The sequence below is a fragment of the Tenrec ecaudatus genome, chromosome 9 (assembly GCF_050624435.1).
Source record: "Tenrec ecaudatus isolate mTenEca1 chromosome 9, mTenEca1.hap1, whole genome shotgun sequence".
Lineage (NCBI taxonomy): Eukaryota > Metazoa > Chordata > Mammalia > Afrosoricida > Tenrecidae > Tenrec > Tenrec ecaudatus.
The window spans coordinates 159,699,939-159,720,613 of NC_134538.1; the positions used below are offsets into that span (position 1 = coordinate 159,699,939).

Sequence of the window (20,675 nt, forward strand, 5' to 3'; positions counted from 1 at the left end):
CTAGGGGGTCTACATACACTTTATCCTGGAGTCTGGGCTATGACACCAAGGGTCTTCATAGCCAAGGGAAAAGCGAGTCTCTTTTTTTTTTTTTCTCCTGAAAAGGCCAAATACGTTTGGGACCCTATGCAAGTCTAGAGGCTGGAGAAAGATGATCCCAGAAATCATGAAGGACTTGGAACCCTCCCAGCTTCCTGCCCCAGCCTTATGCAATTCCTTACTCATGGTCACAAGATGACTGCTCTGCACCGAGCATCACATCTCCATCTCCTGCCAGCAGAGATGAGTCACACAGACATCCCAGCAAGGTGCCAGAAGAAATGATCTCTCGTTTCTAATGGGGTTCATGGCCCCTCCCCTCAAAGTCAAGCTTCTTGTCATCAGGAAGAGAGTAGAATGCTGTGCATTAGGAAACTCAGAGAGACAGCTCCACGGGATTGAAAATTATATAAATTCTATTTAGACTCCATCAATCTTCTAGCTTTTTTAAAAAGAACTACTCTCTCCATTTCCTCTAGCCTCACTTTATGTAACTCCTTTCCATCAGACTTGGGATCTCCCCCAATTAAACCTCTGTGTCTCTTATGCGCCCACCCATGATTTTTTCGTTTGCATTCTGAAAAAGCATCGTGACTTTATCGGCATCTTATTTTCAATCATTGCACCCTGATTTAAAATTGTGTTTTTAATTTCTGGAATCTTGTCCCTGTTTCTTAGTGGTTACTCTCTTTAGCTACTGACTGCGAGTTGGATGTGGGTTTACGAAGCAGAGCACGGCTTTACTTTCAACAAGGCGTACACAGTCTGATTCAGCTCACCCACTGCTTCCCTCCACTGGGCCATCACTGTCCCCACGTCGCTCCTGTGTGTCCTGCTTCCCTTCCTTGTTTCCAAACCCTCCGAACTGTGTCCCTGGGCAGAGGTGGCACTTTTGATTGGTGGTAACGCTGGGTAAGCGTTGGACTGCTGACCACAATGCTGATGACTCAAACCCACCAGCGTGGCTGCATGGAGAAGGATGAGACTGTCTGCCCCAGTAAAGTGGACCGTCTCCAAAGTCCTACCCAGGGTTGCTATGAGTCAGACTCGACTCAATGGCAGTGGCTTGCTTTGTGTTGTTGTTGAAGTTTTGTTTTTTAATTGTAGGTAATTGATCATGCTAACACAGAGGTGAGTTCATTTCTAGACCTAAAGGGTAAGGGGTACAGTCTTGGGGGTTCTACCAGTCTCTAGCTAACCATAAACCTCCTTAATTATTTTTTAGTTCTATTTCACATCTTTCTCCCACTCTATCCAGGACTTTTCAATGCTAGCCATTTCAGTGGTAGTGGGGCACCATCTAGTTCTTCTGGACTTAGGGTTGTGGAGACAGATGTTCACATGATACATTAGTTCATTAGACGAATTGTTCCCTTCTATGTTTTGACTTTCCTCACTCTTCTTTCTCTGGACGGGGAGAGACCACGAACTCAAACTTGGGTAGCTGCTCTTAAGCTTTTAAGACCCAGACTACTCACCTAATTAGATCGTAGAGTATTATCTTTGTGAATTGTTATGTCAATAGACCTTCATGTTGCTGTTAGGTGCCATCCAGCCCATTCCAACCAATCATGACCCTATGCACACTGCCTGGCGCTGCGCCAACCTCACAATTGTTCCTGTACTTGACCTCCTTGTTGCAGCCTCTGTATCAATCCATTCTTTATCTGCCCCTCCACTTTACCAAACATGATGATGTCCTTCTCCGGGGACTGGGCTCTCCTGACAACATGTCCAAGGCATGTAAGATGAAGTCTCTCCATCCTTTCTTCTAAGGACATTCTGGGCATACTTCTTCCAAGACAGATCGGTTTGTCCTTTCAGCCGACCATGGTACTTTCAACAGTCTTCTTCAGCACCACGTTCCAACGCTTCCATTATTCTTTGGTCTTCCTTTTTCTATCTCGAACTTTCACATACATATGAGACAATGAAAAATACTATGGTTTGGGTCAGATGCACCTTACTCCTCAAAGTAACATCCTTGCTTTTCGGTACTCTAAAAAGCTCTTTTACAGTAGATTTACCCTTTGCAATGTGTCTTTTATTTTCTTTCTTTTTTTTACATTTTATTAGGGGCTCATACAACTCTTATCACAATCCATACATATACATACATCAATTGTATAAAGCACATCCGTACATTCCCTGCCCCAATCATTCTCAAAGCATTTGCTTTCCACTTAAGACCTTTGCATCGGGTGCAATGTGTCTTTTGATCTCTTGACTGCTGCTTTCATAACTGTGAAAATGGATCCAAGCAAGACAAAATCCTTGATAACTTCAATCTTTATTCGCCATTTATCATGATGTTACCCGTTGGTCCACTTGTGAAGATTTGGGTGTCCTTGACATTGAATTGTAATCCATACTGAAGGCTGGGATGCTTGATCTTCATCAGCCAGTGCTTCAACTCCACCTCACTTGTTCTGCGAGCAAGGTTGTGTGTGTCATCTGCATATCACAAGTGTTCATAAGCCTTCCTCCAGTCCTGATGCCACATTCTTCTTCATATAACCCAACTTCTTGGATGATTTGCCCGGCATGCAGATTGAGTAAGTATGCTTGGCATTGTCAGGAAAACACAAGTCAACATCTTTCTGCTGTTCTCTGCTTTGCGCCTAGATCCATCTGACATCAGCAATGATAGCCCTTGTTTCATGTCCTCTTCTGAATCTGGCCTGAACCTCAGGTAGCTCCCTGTTAATGTGCGGCTGCAACCATTGTTGAATGACTTTCAGCAAAAATGTACATGCATGTGAAATCAGTGATAAAATTTACATGCATGTGATAGCGATATTGTTCTATAATTTCAGCATTCTGTTGTATCACCTTCCGTTGGAATGGGTGTAAATATATGTCTCTTCCAGTCAGTTGACCAAATGTCTCCCAAATTTCCTGCCTTAGACCAGCGAGTGCTTCCAGTGCTTCATCCACTGGTTGAAACATCTCAATTGGAGTTCCATCCATTCCTGGAGCCTTGTTTTTGGCTAATGCTTTCAGTGCAGCTTGAACTTCTTCCTTCAGCACCATTGGTTCTTGCTCTTGTGCTGTCTCCTAAAGTGGTGGAATGTCAACTAGCTCTTTTGGTTCAGTGACTGTATTCCTTCCATCTTCTCTTAATGCTCCCTGCATTGATCACTATTTGTCCCATAGACTCTTTCAATATTACAACTCAAGACTTTAATTTTTTTTCTTGAGTTCTTTCAGTTTAAAGTATTATGAGTGTGCTCTTCCTGTTTGGTTTTCTAACCCTGGATCTTTGTGCATTTCATTGTAATATTTGACTTTGTCTTCTCAAGCTGACCTCTGAAATTTTCTGTTCAGCTCTTTTACTTCATCCTTTCTTCCGTTCGCATTAGTTACTCTGCTATTAAGAGCAAGTTTCAGAGTCTCTTCTGACATCCACTTTGATGGTTTCTGCCTTTCCTTTTTAATGACCTTCTGCTTTCTTCATGAGTGATGTTCTTGATGTCCCCACACAGCTCACTGGGTCTTCTGTCACTGGTGTTGAATGTGTCCACTCTTGAGATGGTAACACATTTTGAGTGAGATAGACTCAAAAGTGTCCCCTAGGGCTATCATCCTGACCAGTGACTTGTTCCCCTCAAAGTGTTTGGTTATGTCTAAGTTTTTATAACTTTGTCTCCTGCATGCACCACCACATTCATGGATGTGTTGCTGCAAAAGTAAATATACATTTCAAGTATCCTCTGACAAACTGATATATAGATGGGTGTACTCACGCACCCCCTCTCCCACCTGTTCAACCTGCTTAAGTTGTTGATGTTTCATTGAATGCTGTTCTTGGTTTATGGATGCAAGGGGTGATATCCTCTGACTGGCTTTGGCTGAATGGCACATATGCTTTCATTGTTCACATCCTAAGGTTGGCCGTGAATGTGCCGCTGTGTGTCAACCTCATGAAGAATGAAGAGGTCCTGGTATCTGCCGATGCCAGCGATGGTGCTCCTGACCATGAAACTGCTCGCAATCAGGCAATCCTGCAGGTCTTCCAGGGAGACCAGGTATGGTTACCTTTGCACAGGGGAGAAATTTATGGAAGCAGTTGGAAATACTCTACATTTTCGGGCTCTCTTCTTTATCAACATTGAAAGTCAGTATAGAATTGGCAATAAAAGGAAGGTGTTCTCATTAATAGATTAAACGGAAAATAGGTATTTCCCTTGTGACTGATTGGCTTAGGAAAGTGTCTTCACTCGTAGAGGATGGAGAAGGTCATTACTTTTCTTTCCTTCCCTCCTCGAGATTAAAAAATTCAGCTTGAATGGCAGCACTAATATGTCAGCTTATAAATCATGATAGAGTCTCACTAGTAAGGCGGTGAATGTGTATTGTTTGCACTTATTTCTTTCACTGTATTAATGTTCAAATTACTAAACTGCTTGCCTCAGGTTCAGGCAAGTTACGATGCCTTGTGGTGCCTCAATAAGAATAATAAAATTATATGCACCTTCAAAAAAAATGGTGGTCAGGAACCGTATCCCAAACCAAAAGCCCGACAGGAGCTCTTTTTGTTGTGACTGGGCCACTGTCAACTGGCTCCCCGTTAGGAATGTGGGTCAGGAATCCAGCATTAGCCTTGAAACCCCAGACTTCACCAATGAAAAAGGATTTAGCTGATGTGTGAGCCTCCACAAAAAAGCCCAAGCTCTCCCTTGGAAATATATTCCCATTTCCTCAGAAAAGAATGTTCAACCCCTGGGCTGTATGCTGGGAGGGGAGTGAGGCTGGGAGGAGGAACGGATAGAGCTGCCCAGCAGGCAGAACTCTAAAGAGCCCTGGGCCTGCCCTGCAATGCAACCTCTCAATCCAAGACCTCCTGCGCTTCCCGCAGGCCCACCCACCACCACATTTCCAGAGCCCACCAATGGCATATCCTGAGCATCTGCCCCACGTGTCCATGGCATGCTTCCCTTGGCCGTCTGCTCCCAGCAGAGGGAACGGGACCTCCAGTCTTGGCCATCCCATCATCTCCCTGGACCATTATGGGCATTGTTCCCATTGTCCTGCTTTATTGTTGTCTCAATGGAGTTTCAGAAGACAAAGGAGGCAGATTCCCTTGTCTGGTCTACCAGGACCTTTGTACCTGTTTCACAATTTTAATCTCTGGTGCCCCAAACGCCTTCTGCTCAGAGCAGCATTGTGCAGACCCCCCAAACTGGCTTTGTTAGGGAGATTTCTGAACTGGAATTCCAATTCCACCGATGGCAGGCTCATTTTGCTTTGTTTTACACTAATGCATCTTCTCGTCTGGCTAAAACACTGGAAACATTTGAAAAGACCAGTTGCTGTTGCATCGGTTCAGACTCACAGACCGAGCATGTCTGCGTAGAGCTGGCATCGCCAGACTTTCCGGGCTGGTTTTCCACGAGGCCTTTCTCCTGATTCCATATGTGACCCCTGGGAAAGTGTGCCCAGCCTTGCATTGATTAGACGGATGGGGAGGAAGTTACCAATTCCCTCTCATTATTGGTAGATGCTGGTTTCTTACGAAAATTCCAGAAAGCTCAAACTGGTGAAAACTGATTTGGGGGCAAGAAATGAGATGTTTTATCAATATGTTAAGTTGTCGGGTCAACCAGGGAACAGTATAGCACCAATGAAACACACAATATTCCTCTAGTGTTTTGAGGTTTCCTCACCACCACCACCATGACCCCAGTTCTGCCCTTCAGTTCTGGCTAGACCAGATCATGTACACTGGAATAGATAAGAGCTCACGATAGACCGAATCCAGGTCAGCTAAACCCTACAAGGAGCAGAAATGGGAGTAGCCATACTAGGAGGCTAGGGCAAAGGTGGAAGGAGGTGAGGGCGGGGGAGGGGGGGGAGAACTAATCATAATTATTGACACATAGCTCCCCCTGCCCCCAGGGGCACAAACAACAGAAACTGTGGGGGAAGGGAGACAGCAGTAGGTAATAAGATATGAAAATAATAATAATTTATTATTTAGCAAGGGGTCACGAGGGGGGAAGCTGATACCAAGGGCTCAAATAGAAAGCAAATGTTTAGAAAATGATGCTGTCATAAAAAAAAAAAGAAAATGATGCTGTCACCATATGTAAAAATATGCATTGTACAATTGATGTATGGTTTGTTATAACAGCTGTAAGAACCCCCAATCAAATGATCTTTAAAACTACCAGACTTTCTGTTTCAGAGACCTTGTGCAGGGTTACTATGAGTCAGCATGGCCTCCGTGGCAGATGTAAGGCTGTTTAGTCTCCGATACTTACAAGGATGACACTTTTATTCAGGAAAACCGCAGCGATCCCCCTGTTTGTAACCTCAGTGATTCTCTTCACTGTCCGTGGCTCCAAATAACGTCTAGAAAAACAAACAAGCAAGAAGAATAAGGAAAAGGGCCTCGCTGCGGCCTCTCTGCAAGCCCTCTCCACAACTATGCTCCCCTGCTCACCACGGTCTCAGGAATTGTTTGGCTAAAGCAAACTAGGTAAGAAGAGACAAACACCTGTCTAGGGCGCCTGAGACAGCCACCTCTGTGCCCGAGAAGCAGGCTGGAGCTACAAACTCCAGGAAGGTAGAAGAGGAGCTATCCCAAAGTGTGGGGACCGTGGCACCCAGAGGGTCACTGGTGTGAGAGCTGCTCTGTGGATGAGGAGACTTGTCCGCCGTGGGACCCTGGGCCCGGAAACCACCGCATCACCTGGGACAAGCAGCTAGGCTACCGTTGGACTGGAACTTGGAAGTACAGATGTATGCACAGACTTGTCGCTCACGTGCTCTCTCATCAGGTGGGAGAGAGGCTATGTGGACACCCACGGATATTGGGTGTGTGCTTGGGGCAACCCTTCCTGACGTGCAGTGGGAGCCCTTTTGAGATTTTGGAAGCCCATCTTGGTGCAACGCAGGTACTGTGTAGGAGCAGCTCCAAACGTGCACAGGCTTCAGAAGTGAGTCCCCAGCAACAAGCACCAGGCTACCGAGGGGCCTGAAGGAGGCCTGGGAAGAGTCCGTGGGCCCCGCTTGTGACCGTGGACCCCGCTTGTGACCGTGGACATCTAGGACCAAGCTTTGAGCAGGCTGCATTTGAAAGAGCTCCCTCCCAAGAGCAATCTCCCCCACACCCCATCTTCCTCCCCACAGGCCACAGGTTTCCAGATTTTCTGCACCCCCAACCTGGAAACTCAGCTCTCTGTATCCCCCACGTGTCTCTCTCCCTGGATCTGCTTCCCAAACCCACTAGTGACTCTGCTCAACCCACCCTCCGCCTTCCACAGGCAGCTCTTTCTGGCTGAGATCTGTTGTGGGCTGGGGTTAAAAATAACCCCACCAACTGCCTGTCAGATGTGGCTTAACAAAAGCCTGCCAGCCAGGAATGCAAATCCCAGAGTAGTTCCGATTGCCACCAACACCTCCCAGGGAAAACCATCATTTGCATCTCCCCTGAGGGGAGAACTGCAGGGGCTCACTCAGACCAGAGTAAGCCCAGATGGAGAGCCAGCGGAGGTGGGCTGGGAGATGGAAAGCGGGGAGGCCACAGCTCTGGAAGTCCAGGCCAGCCTCCTTGCCAAGTTCAACATGAGTCATCACGTGCCAGCCACCCCACCTGCCTCCCATGTGCCCTCCTTGACTGCCCGCCTTCTCTTCTGCCCTCCCTGTGCCGCTCCCTTCGCCCTCCGCCCTTCACCAATAAAGCATTTCTTGAGGGCCTGGTGCACAAACACCCCCAGGGAGACAGAGTCCAGCCTCTGGCTTACCACGTGGGTGAGACTCCGGACCCAGGTGCGTTCTCCATCAGGTAGTGGCACCGAAGGAGCCCCTCAGAGGCAGGCACGGGGACAACATCCCACTTTGGATCCTGGCAAAGCTGAACTTGCGTCCCAGTAGGAAGCCGGAGGCAGAAGGTTCCCATGTCACCCTCTCACGCGGTTCTGCTGGGAGGATTCGGCTCAGACTTCCCGGGGGTCTCGCTACACCCAGGAACTTGTCTCTTTGTCCTCTGCTTCACGACCCCCCATGTGGGCAGTCACACCAGCCTTTCCTTTCCTTCTCAGGAAAACGCTCACGCACGTACACACGTACATGCACATGCACACACGCACACCTACACATGCACGCATACATGCACACGCACGCACATGGTGGCCCTATCACCCCTCAACGGGCCATTTTCATCAACGCATGGCTGTATCACCACTCGTCTGCCGGTGTGTCCCACCGAGGCGGCCTGTGTGAGGCTGTGATGCTGGAGGGTGTATCACTGGCATCTCCAGTGCCAGCAGGGTCACCCACGGTGACCTTCAGCAGAGATGCCGACTAAGAACAGACTACGTACAAAGGGGGATCCAGCCATCCGCTCTGAGCATGCGCGGCAGGCGCTCCTTATTAAAGACTTGGTGCATGGACGTGCACGAACATTTGGGTCCCTAAAAGGGACTCCAGCTCCAGCTTGTCGGAAGACTCCTGATATCCGGGTCTTCAGACGTACGTGTCACGGGAGCCCTGTGCATCATCACCGGGCAAGCCCTCAGCTGCTACCAGAAAGCAACACGTGTCCTTCTGAGTCCTCTGGGTGCTCACGGTGGCTGCATGAAGCCCCACCTCGTGCAATGAGGACCATGAATGCCTTGGGTGCCAGCCCTGGATGGCCCATGCCCCGTGTGCCGCCTGCCCCGCTGCCTCTCCAGGGTCGGGGGGGGGGGGGGGGGGGGGCGGAGGGGGGCGGGACAGCAGGCATCTCCAGCCACATTGGGAGGATCCTGGAATTTGAGACCAAGTCCGTGTCCTCAGCAAACCCACCAAAGTTTTCTGGCTCAGGGAAGCCACACACTGGGGAGCTGGGCAGCGTTTCAGAGAGAGGCAGGGACGCAAGCTGTCCCTGACTCCATGGCGGCGTGCTCAGCCCTGCCTGCTGCTGCACTGTGAAGACTTGGTCTAGTCTTTCTTCCCGAGAACAGGTGGGCAGCCCTCCGTCCAGGCCTCCCTCCCTCCCAATGCTCAGCGTTCCCAGCAACATGGGGAGCGTAGGCTCCCCAGCTGCAGGTTCCAGGACCCCCGTGTCAGATGCTGTCCACGGCTGACCTGGGGAGCCCTTCTCCAGGCCTGTCCTCCCAGGCACCTTGGATGGACCCCCGCTCCAACAGAGCTCATTGACCACGGGCACCAGCCAGGGCCGCCAGATTCTCCTGGACCAGCTTCATGGCAGGAGCTGGATCACCTTGGGCAGGGCCTGGCCTCACCTGTGTTGCTCTTTGGGTTCCCTGGTTGACAGTGTCTTTCACCAGCCCTGAGCAAGCTTGGGGGACACAGCGGGCATGGAAGCAGCATTGTTTCTGGGCTGAAGACCAGCACCCTGTCTATCACCTCTAAGTCAAGCTTCCCTTCTGTGTTAGTCTGGGTAGAGAAACAAATCCACAGAAAATCATATGTATATAAGAGAGAGGTTTATGTAAAAGGTAAGAGTAAATTAAGAAAGCATCCCAACCCAGTCCAATCCAAGCCTTAAGTCAGACACCGATCTACAGAGTCCTCCTTAAACTGGCAAAGCACACACAATAACAACGAATTCAAATCAGGAAAGTCAAATCAGTGAGCGTGTAAGCACCTCAGCGCTGGCAGGGGTCTTCAAGAGGCTTCTCCAGCACCCAGGGCTACATCAGGGTAGGAGGTCCATGTGGCTTCTCCTCGGGGATGTCTCGCAAGAAGTAAGTCTTGCCAGCTAAGGCAAAGAAGTAGCTAAGGCAGCCGCATACTGGTCCAGCCATCAGAGAACAAGACACCAGAGAACCAGAAAGGCGAGGCTCTCTGAGCCGTTAATCTCTCCGCCCTTCAGTTAAACGGTCCTTCAATTAATCCCACATGTGTTTATCGGCCAGGTTAGCACAATAAACCCATTCAGCCCCCAAGTGCAGAGGAGGGCAGGGGGCTTCAGGGGATGGGGCCTGCCTTCTCTCCTCCCCCACCTGCACAGGTGTGTCCACTTCCTGCAAAGGAGGCTGGGAAAGGACAGAGGCAGTGTTGCCTATCACCCATCTGAAGCAGAAGCCAAGCACAATGCCTCCTCATCTGGTCCGACTCACAGAGACCCTTTCGGGCAGAGTAGAGCTGCCCTCGTGGGCTCCCGTGGTTGGAAAAGTCTACAGGAATGGGAAGCCTCTTCTTGCTTGCTCAGACCAGCTGGTGGGTTTGAACTGCTGACTCATTATGCCATCGGTCCTCTTGATCACCTAACCAGTGGTGATGAATCTGACTCTGGGGTTGGGTCAGGTGGGCAGGCACCAAAAGCTGTGGGACGTGGACCAGTGGTCCCATCCCTGCCTGTGCACTGGTTTCTGAAAACCGTGAGTACATGCCCCGACATGGCTTTGGGGCTTCGGGAGGAGTGGTCTTCTGGATTACACATTTAGTTGGGAACAGGCTGCTGGTTGGCCAGGGTCTTCATCGTTGATCATTTTATTTATGTTATGTTGCTGCTGCTGTTGCAGATGGGAATAGACATAGCAAAACATATACCAGCTCAACAGCTTCTGCAGGGACAATTCCGTGACGCTGGTCACTTCTTTGAGTTCTACCACCATTCTCACTTCCCTTTCTGAGTGGTTCCTCCCCTGTTAGCACCATGCACTGCCCCCGGAGGCTCATCACAGAAAAGTGCCATGCTTGGGGCTGATTTCTTTGTTCCAACCAAACTGCCCCTGAGCGCTCCCACTGCCCCTGAGTCACTCCTGCCTCACAGGGAGCCTAATGGGCAGAGTAGAACTGCCCTTTATGAGTGACAGTAAACTAGTGTTTGGTTTTAAGAAGACTTAAGGGGTATATTTCTGGTTTAAGGTTTAAATTTCATCTTTAAGGGGAGTAGTTTTAGGCGTTCATTCACCCTCCAGGGCACCAGGTTTAAAATGCATGAGAATATGAAATTCTATTCTGCATATCCCCCCTTTTGATCGGGATTTGTCTATGAGATCTGTGATCACAACGCTCAGTAATAGTAGATGAACATCATCCAGTTCTTGGTAAAGAAGGCTGTGTTTATGGAGACCATGAGGTCTGCATCTTCCTGTTCTCGACTCTCCTCTTTCCTCTGTTGCACCAGATCCTCCAGAAGAAGATGTGATGTCAGGAGCAGAGGTGGAAATGGAGCCATCACAGACCAAGGACCAGAAAGGAACTCTCCACTCCAGCTTCCAGAAGGTAGTAGCCTGCTCACACCAGTGACACCTGGACGCAAGACTGGTCAGAGACCAGACGTGTGTTGTTTTACCATTGTGTCTGTGGTCACTTGTTACACGGGCCGGTGTGGGTGGGTGTGGCAGTTGCATCATCTCCTGTCAACTTGAGCAAAGGGCTGGAGTCTAGCCTGTCAATCAGGTCATAGCCAATCATGTCTCTGTGAGGGCATGGCCCTCTCCTGAGGATTCTGGGAACTCCTGTCTTCCTCCCTGGCGGTGAGGAAGCTTTGTCTTCCTGCTGACAGGACACATGGAGCCAGAGCCCTAAAGCTAGAGGAGCCACATGGATACCCACACCAGCACTGAGATGCTTCTACCTCCACTGGATCCACAAGACTTTCCACCCACTGGCCTGCGATCTCCCTGCATTCTGGGTCATTGCCTGGATGCACGATTCTAAAGAGGAATTTATAGACTGGTATCGCACATATGGGCTAATATCGGACTTATGGACTTGATTTGGACTGGGCTGGTAAATTTTCTCAATATAAAATTACTCTTTGATATAAAGCTCTCTCTTACACATATATGAATGTCCCTGGATTTGTTTCTCTCATCAACCCAGACTGGTACAACAGGGTTCTTTCAGAAGACAGTGTCAGAATGATCCAACTTATGACCACCACTGGGCTCCCCATCTCAGGCTTCTTTCTGTTGAGACACTTCATAAAAATGGAATCAGACAATATAATGACTCTTTCACTCAGCATGTTTGCATATCATAGCATGTATGGGAACTTCACTTCTCCTTACTGCTGAATAATACCTTTGATACACCTTCCATTGATGGGCATGTGAACTGCTTCCACAGAGGACTGGGGACCACTGTGAATACCGCTGAGCATTCAAGTGCAAGTTTCTGTGTGGGTGTATGTTTTCAATGGCCTTGTGCTACGTAGTCTGGAACTGCTAGGTCAGAGGTGGTTCCAGGTTTCGCTTTTCCAGGAACTGCTAAGTTGTTCTCCACAAAGGCTTCATCAGTTCGTGTTCCCACCAGCAATGCCTGGGGCTCCAAGTTCTCCAGTTGGGCAGAAGGTGCTCATCTGGTGATGAAGGGCGAGGCAAGTCAGGAAACACCTAGCATCCCTGGGGGCTCCCAGAAGTAGGAGAGAGGCATGGGTCGAGCACACACTCACAGACACACACACCCATGCATGCACGCACACACTCACACACACACATGCACACATAGACACACACCCATGCATGCATGCAAACACTCTCACACACCCATGCATGCACGCGCACACTCACACACACACATGCACACATAAACACACACCCTTGCATGCATGCAAACACTCTCACACACATGCACACACACATGCATGCACGCACACACTCTTACACACTCATGCACACACCCATGCATGCACTCTCACACACTCTCACACACTCACGCACAGACACATATATGCGCTCACATGCGCACACACAACGGTAACTTTCATGAGCAGAGGCTCTCGCCTCAGTTGCTGCTTCTCTGCACTGCCGTGGACACTGTGGGCCGTGGGTGGGGGTCGCAGGAGCGAGTGGAGCGCGCTCCAGTGCTGGACGGCTGTTGTGGTTGGTCCCGCCAGCTGGTCCCAGCTCCCAGCAATGCCACGTGCAGCAGAAGGAAGCAGGGCTTGGTCTGGCACCAGCCTCACCGTGGGAATGGTGTTTCAATCCATCTTGTCGAGGGTCTTCCTCATTTTTTGGACCCTCCGAGGTACCAAGCACGGAGTCCTTCTCCAGGCGCCTATCACCCCTGAAAAGCCGAAATGCTGGCTGCTGGGGCCTTCAGGTCAGGTCACTTCCCACTCAGAGCAAAGAATCTCCATGAGACCCTGTCGCCATTTCCTGTGTTAGCTTCCCATGTGGTGGTGGTGATGGTGGAGGTGGTAGTGGAGGTGGAGGTGGAGGTGGAGGTGGTGGTGATAGTGGAGGAGGTGGAGGTAGTGGTGGAGGTGGTAGAAATGGTGGTGGTGGAGGTGGAGTTGGTGGTGGTGGAGGTAGTGGTGGAGGTGGTCGTGGTAGATGCCGGGAGAGCTGGCCCCTCACAGAGGGACTGGGGGCTGTGCTTGCTGGTTGCTTTTGAGTTGAATAGGACCCACGGTGACCCAGTGCATGCTGAGTAGATCTGCTCCACAGGGTTTCCCATGTGTGTGTACACAGACCTGCTCCACAAGGTTTCCCATGTGTGTCTGTGTGTGTGTTTATGTGTGTGCATGCTCCACAGGGCTTGGAGGCAGTGATCTCTAGGAAGCAGCCCACCACACCGGTCTTCCCAGCTGCCCCTGGGTGGGTTTGAACTGCTTTCCTTTCCATTCCTAGTCAAGTTGCTTTAACCATCTAACTGCTTCCTCCACCCAGCAAGCAGCTGCCCATTCCTGAAGTCAGGGCCTGCGAAGACTTCCACAGACATCCACCGGTGGGTGGGGGGCAACGAGGCGCTGAGAGCCCTCTGAGTGTGACCTCTGTCCAGCAGTGACCTCAGAAGCTGGCCTTCCAGCCCTCGACCACCCCACAGCCAGGCCACTTGGGCACTAATATCCCAGTGCTCTGGGTGGTGGGCTCTTAGAAACAGGCCCACTAAAGTCAGGATGATTAAGGAAAATCGCTTTTATTTACAGTCTTGCTTTCAGAGATAAATAGTTGCCAACTTGTTCGGTTAAAGAAAGATACTAGTATTAAGAGACAATATGAGTTTTCACTTTAAAATTTTGCCTGAAGTATCTCTGTGAGTGCAAACAGTCAAGGTTCTCCCTCAAAGCAGATAGCTCTTAGCCTTCTGAAATGGGGGGAGCCTTTCCAGTAGTGACCCTACCAGGAAGCCCCCTTTGAGAAAGCAAGGGCGGGCGCGCCGCCCAGTGGACAGGCTACGCTATTGCGTTCTTTTTTGAAGTGCGCTCCTCTGCTCCATCTTGTGGTAAATATTGTGCGCTGCACTCTGCAAGGTCAGTCCTGTCCACTCCAGGGGGCCGCCATTCAGCTGTCACCGGGAAACTAGGGCCTGCAGGAGCCAGGGATGCCAGGACTGTGGGAGAGCTCAGAAGATGCAAGGAGAAGCTAACCGACTCCCAGGAAAACAGCCAAACTTTCTACATCTTCTGAACAGGGCGTGGTAGTGAAGGAAAAGGTGGACGTCATCCACCGGTCTGGGCCCCAGAAGAAGGGCCTGGCCTCTTCTTCTGAAAAACCAGCCCTGGGGAGCAGAGCTCTACTGGCCAGGAGGTGGGACTGAGTCCGTGACGTTGGTTTCCCTGTAGTGTGTGTGTGTGTGTGTGTGTGTGTGTGTGTGTGTGTGTGTGTGTGTGTAACTCACTGCTATCAAGTCCATTCCTCAAGGTCAGCAGTTTGAACCTACCAGCCACTCCTTGGGAGAAAGAAGAGGCTTTCTACTCCTGTAAAGAGTTACAGTTCGACTGTAATTCTCTGTAAATAACCCAGTTCTGCCCAGTTCCATGGGGTCGTATGAGTTGGATGATGAATCTATATATACAAGACAAAAATCAAACTTGCTGTCACAGTGTCGGCACTGACTCATAGTGACCCCCGTCCCCCACCCCCCGTGGGTTTCCCAAACTCTCACTGCTTAGAGAAGTAGCTTGTGGCCCGTCTTTCTCCCAAGGAGCTACTGGTGGTTTCAAAGTGCCAACCATGAGTATCTCAGCCCAACATTTAGCCACTGCACCACCAGCTCTGTGTGTGTGTGTGTGTGTGTGTGTGTGTGTGTGTGTGTGTGTGTGTAATATTGAAAATCATATGTTCGAGCTAATACTGAAAACACATACACTAATAATTGAGGTGCTTTATGTTTCATATTCCCTTTCACAATTTGTTCACTTTTGTTTTGGAACCAGAAACCGGCCGCTTTTTCGTCTGCCGAATTTGTGCAATCCAGTTTGAGGTTATTTTCCCCTAAAGTCCCTGTGTAGACAAGACCAGCTTCTGCTGACAAATTGTGGTCCCTTCAGCCTCCTGGTGTGCAGCACAGTGTGAGAATGCTTTGTCCTATGGGGCCCTGGCTTCAGCTGGCAGTGTGGAGCCAGCCCTGGGCTTGGCAGGAGGCCTTGACTGGACCCCCTTGGCAAGTAGGCTGGTGACAGGGGTACAGGTGCTGTGCCAACATGAGAACCTGAGGTAACAGCGGGTCGCCACCCCTTTGGGGCTCGAAGGACCCTTTTACAGGGGTCACCTAACACATCCTGCATATCAGATATTTACATGACTATTCATAACAGTAACAAAATGACCGTGATGAAGTAGCAACGAAAGTAATTTTATGGTTGGCGGTCACCACAACATGAGGAACTGTATGAAAGGGTCTCGGCATTAGGAAGGTTGAGAACCGCTGCCCTAGGGGGTTCAGCAGCGTTCCTCCTTCCTGTGCTTGGTCTCTGGCCCCAACCCCCAAGCGTGGGAACAGACCCAGACCAGGTGGACAGCACCCCCACAGCCGTGTTGGGAAGTGCTGTTTCCAGCCTATGGCAATGTTCCTCACAGGCTGGTGCTTGTGTCTCAGGTCCCAGTTCTCACCCAGACAGCCAGCCGGGGTAGTCCGTGCCAGACCCAGGTGCCCCTGCGGTTTTCCAGCCGCATGAGGGACTCTGCGGAGAGCAGGAAGCTGGCCCAGTGTTTACTGACCCAAAAGTCCCATGACAGGCTAGCATGCTCTGCTGGCTAGCCAGGCCCAGGCTCTGGCCCTTCAGATGAGCTGCCCCACGCCAGATTCCCCCGGAGGACCCAGCCCAGGGGTGGATATGGGGTGACAGGACAGTGAGGGCACCGCGTCCCCTATGCTTCGTGGGGAACCTCTCACTGCAAGTGTGCATGCCTGCTGCGGGATAGGATGTGGGTGTGGCTGTGGTGTGGGTGTGGCATGGTGTAGTGGGTGTGGCATGGGCAAGCTGGGCCCTCCCCAGCTGACCACAGGACCTCCCCCTGTCTCACCCGTTCAACGTGGGCTCCATCTGACCCACGATCACTGTATGCACTAAATTCTTTGTGGTCACTTGCTGGCTGGCCTGCCCTTCCTGGTTTGTCTTCTGGCCTTAGGGCCCCAGACACTGGGCTGGGCCCTAATCTTTGCTGCTCACCCTGACTCACTAAGAAGCCACCCTCATCCTGGGTTCAGCCAGGCTTCCTCGCCACCCATACCAGACCCTTCAGACCCCTCCATGGGCACAGGAACGTGCTGGCAGACCCAGGGCATCAGGCAGAACCTCCTTGCCTTGAGAAACCCCACCTCAGGGCTGAGGAAGGAGCGGGAGGTAGACTTCTCATGTCGATGGAGTGAGATCACAAAGGGGTCCCTGAGTGGGGCACATAGTCAGTTGCTGAAGGGTTTAAGTAATGGGCCGAAATGACCCGCAAGAAAGGCCTGGTCACTGCCTCCCACTGACACCTTGTGTTAAGAGCATGAGGTGGGGGAGGCCCTTGGGGGGCGCGGTCAGGTGAGTGGACTCTGGCTGCTGGGGTAGGGGTTTCTTACACCTGCAAGGGGGCATTCACTGCCAGTACCCAGAAACCCGACACCTAGGTTCTCCAGCTCTCCAGGGCAGCCACTCCCCAAGTCCGAATGTGTCCCTCTAAGAGCAGGGCAGACAGGCTAGCCCCACACTAGCACTCAGCCACCAGGAGCGGCTGGAAGGGGTTGCCCCAGAGGTCAATCTGTGCCCAGCCTCAGTCCAACAACTGCCCTCCCCACCTCGCCCTGCACGGCAAAGGGGGCTGCGGGCAGACCCCAACTCTGAAAATCACAGAAAGACCGAATTCCAGATTCACCGCAACCAGGTCGACTTCAATGCAGTGCGAACCGAGCTGTGGGCTTCTGAGATTGTAGATGTTTATGAGAGTAGAAGGTCTCATCGTTGTCCGAAGGAGCTGCTGGTGGGTTCGAACTGCTAACCTTGAGGGTTCATTGGAGAAAGAGAGGAAAGCAGCCGCATGCAGGACATTGGGGGCGGCCAGGTGACTTCAACCTCCGAGACCTACAAAACGTGAGCAGCCTGAGCCCGCACAGTAAAAACCGCCGGCTAGTGTGTGCGTGCGTGCGTGCGTCTGTCCATTCTCTGTCGGGCAAAGCACAGGGTTAATGAGTCTCTTCTGGAAGGGGCAGGCTTCCAGGCTCCCACAGCACAGGCGCCACTGCCAGGAGGCCTCTGTGTGGACAGGAGCGTCATCTGCAACCCCCAGTCTTTTGAGGGGCTATTTTCATACAAACGAGAGTGCCCCTCTAAGACGGGCTTATATAAGTTCATCGTAACGCGTCAGTGTTTTAAATGAAATGAATTCTGCGGGGGTGGGGCTGCTTTTCTGTCCGTCCATTTCCATCATGAGAGCTCGGAGGGCGGGCGGGATGTGGGCAGCGGAGACGCAGCAGCAGCTGGGCTGTGGCCGAGCCTGGGAAACAGAAGGGCGCAGCCAGACCTGCACTGCCCACCAGTGCAGCTTCCTCAGATTCTCGGTGCAGACACGTGGACGGGCGGAGGCCCTGGGGTGTTTGGGTTGGTTTGTTTTGAGGAGATGGCGGATTTGAGTGGCCCATGCCGTCTCGTCGCCTTCAAAGGCTGGCGGACAGTACCCAAAGCGAACGTGCTAAAGGTAAGTGATGGAAGAAACCACTGCTGGACACCCCTTCCCCCCAGTGACCCCTGTCTCCTGCGAAACCTGGATCTCAAATCCTGCCTCAAAATCCACTGCAATCAAGTCCATTCTGACTCACAGTGACCCAATAAGGCAGGATAGAGGAGCCCCTTGTGAGCTTCCGAGATTGTAGGAGTAGAAAGCCCCCAGGGGCTGGTGGTTTCGAACTGCTGACCTTTACATGAGCAGCACAGTCCTAACCAATAAGCCACCAGGGCTCCTCGAAGTCTGCCCAAGGCCTTCCTCTAGCGAAGCCTGGGCCGCAGCTGCCACTTCAGTTTGAACTGTTAGCTTATCGGGTGCAGAACTCCTGGGCCCTGTCTGAGCTCCTGCCCAGAAGATCTGGGATAAGCCCGGACCCCTGCATCTTCTCAAGGCCCCAGAGTCCCTCTGTCCCCAAGCACGGTGAAGCAGGAGATGGCTCCCCTGTCCGAGCTCTCCAGGCTGCTCTACTGACCCTGAACCCAGAGTCGGTACTGGCTCCCAGGAAGCTAGAATGGGGGAGACCTGGAATGAGGAGGCCACCTTGACCCTCCTGGACCCAAATGGCATTGCATGGGGCTTGAGGTCACCATCCAAGAGCTGGCCTTTCTTGAAAATTCCCTCTTCCCCACTCTCCCTGGGTGGCTTGATGGTGGTTCCTCACGCAGGTTCAATCCCAGTCAATACCCTCATGGTCAGAGCCTCCTTTCCATGCAGGGGCCAGGTCTGATCCCCAGCAGTGACCTCATGGTCAGAGCCTCTCCCCCATGCAGGAGGGCCAGGTTCGATCCCGGGCATTGACCACATAGTCAGCCACCAGAGCCTGCCAGTGGAGGTTTGCTGGCAGACGTGTTGTCAGGAGAGACCAGTCCCAGGAGCAGGTCATCCTATTTGGTAAAGTGGAGGGGCAGCGGAAAGAGGATGGCCCTCCATGGGACGGATGGACACAGTGTCTGGCAGCTGTTGGGATGGTACACAGGGCTGGGCTATTCTCTGTTGGATGTCCATCAGGTTGCTGTGCGTGCGAGCTGACTGGATGGCACCAAACAACAATATTGGCAAGGATGCTGGACAGATTTTGGTGGGATGTTCACTGGGGCAGACTAGCAGGGAAGTGCTGGCAACCTGCTTGCAAAGATCTGACCTGTGCCAGCCTGCGGGAGCACGGCAGTGGCCAGCACACACTCCTGGGCAGTGCTGCGGGGTCTCCAACCCCACAAATAACCAGGGGAGTGGGGGGCAGAGGGGAACTGGAATTGCAGGCAGTAGGGAGCAGCCCTTAGCAGGCCAGCTGGCCCAGGGGTCACCATGGTGCGGGATCTGTCCAGGCTGGAAGGTGGCCTGCTGGGGAAGGGGGAGCGGGAGATGGGGGCGGTGCAGTCCTGCGCCCCCAGACGAATACATCTTCTTGACAAATGGATGCCTCTCCGGTAACCTGATCCGCTTGCATTTGCATCCTGGGCCTCTAAAGGGTAGTCACGCGACAAGCAAACGAAGAAATATTGAAATGCCCCAGATGGAGAACAAAATGACAGCCACGACCCAAAGTGGCGGCCAGGGGCCCGTTCCTGTCCAGGGGTGCTGAGCTGTGGGCCGGGGGGATGGCCATGGTGAGCTCAGACGCTGTGGATCAGGGCACACCCAGGCTGAAGAGCCTCCTCACGCTGCTGGTGTCGGGGCTGGAGTGCGCCATGGGCATGGCCGGCAACGGCTTCATTGTGGCCGTCCACTGCGCCGGGTGGGCCCGGGGCAGGCAGATGCCCACGGGCGACTACATCCTGCTCCTGTTGAGCATCGCGCGGCTGCTGCTGCAGCTCGGGCCTGCTGGAGAGTGTCCTCAGCCTGCTCTGGCTCAGCGTCTACAACCAAAGTGCCGTGTACACGCTCTTCAAGGTCACGGTCGTCTTCCTCGACTACCTCAACCTCTGGCTTGCCGCCTGGCTCAACGTCTTCTACTGCCTGAAGATCGCCAACTTCACGCACCCCTGGTTCTTGGTGCTGAAGAGGAGGGTCTCGGGGCTCGTGCCCTGGCTGGTGAGGTTCTCGGTCCTCCTCTCCTTGGGCTTCAGCTTCCCCTTCTCCAAGAATGTCTTCCACGTGTACGTCAACAGCTCCGTCCCCATCCCGGCTACCAACGCCACAGAGAAGTACTTCTCTGAGAGCAACATGGCCAGCCTGGCCAGCCTCTACAACCTGGGCATCTTCCTCCCTCTGGTCATTTTCATCCTGGCTGCCGGCCTGCTGATCATGTCCCTCCAGAGGCATGCCCTGCGCATGTGGAGCCACGCCGCGGGCTCCGGAGACCCCAGCCTGCAGGACCATGTGGGGGCCATCAAGGCCATCGGCTCCTTCCTCGTCCTCTACATCATCAACGCCGTCGCGCTGTTCCTGTCCATGGCCAACATCTTCCCGGCCAACAGTGCCGGGGACATCCTGTGCAAGCTGCTAGTAACTGCCTACCCCACCGGCCACGCCAGCCTGCTGATCCTGAGCAACCCCGGGCTGCGGAGAGCCTGGACGCGGCTCCGGCACCGAGCTTGCTGTCACCTGCAAGGGCAGGCCTTGTGACACCCCGGTCCCTGTGCTGCTTCTCCTCCGAGAGCCCAGGCCCCCAAATTAGACTGACTCTAGGGATCCCCTGGGGATCTGGACAAAAGACAGCTCCCAGGCGAGAGTCTGACTCATCGGGTGGAAAACTGAGCGCTGGGGACTCCATTCAGAGGGTCCCAGGTGATCCTGAAAGCTGCCGAGTTTGGGGACCTATGCCCTAGATGGCCCTCCCCTGTCATCGGTCTCCTACACCCT

General features: G+C 52.2%; 1 protein-coding gene across 1 annotated transcript; it reads left to right on the forward strand.

Moving 5' to 3' along the window:
* Window positions 1-19,471: 19,471 nt before the first annotated feature.
* TAS2R40 (taste 2 receptor member 40) lies at window positions 19,472-20,438 on the forward strand. The gene is given in 2 exon segments (XM_075557770.1): window positions 19,472-19,689; window positions 19,691-20,438. Coding segments are annotated over 2 exon segments (966 nt in total).
* The last annotated feature ends 237 nt before the right edge of the window (window positions 20,439-20,675 follow it).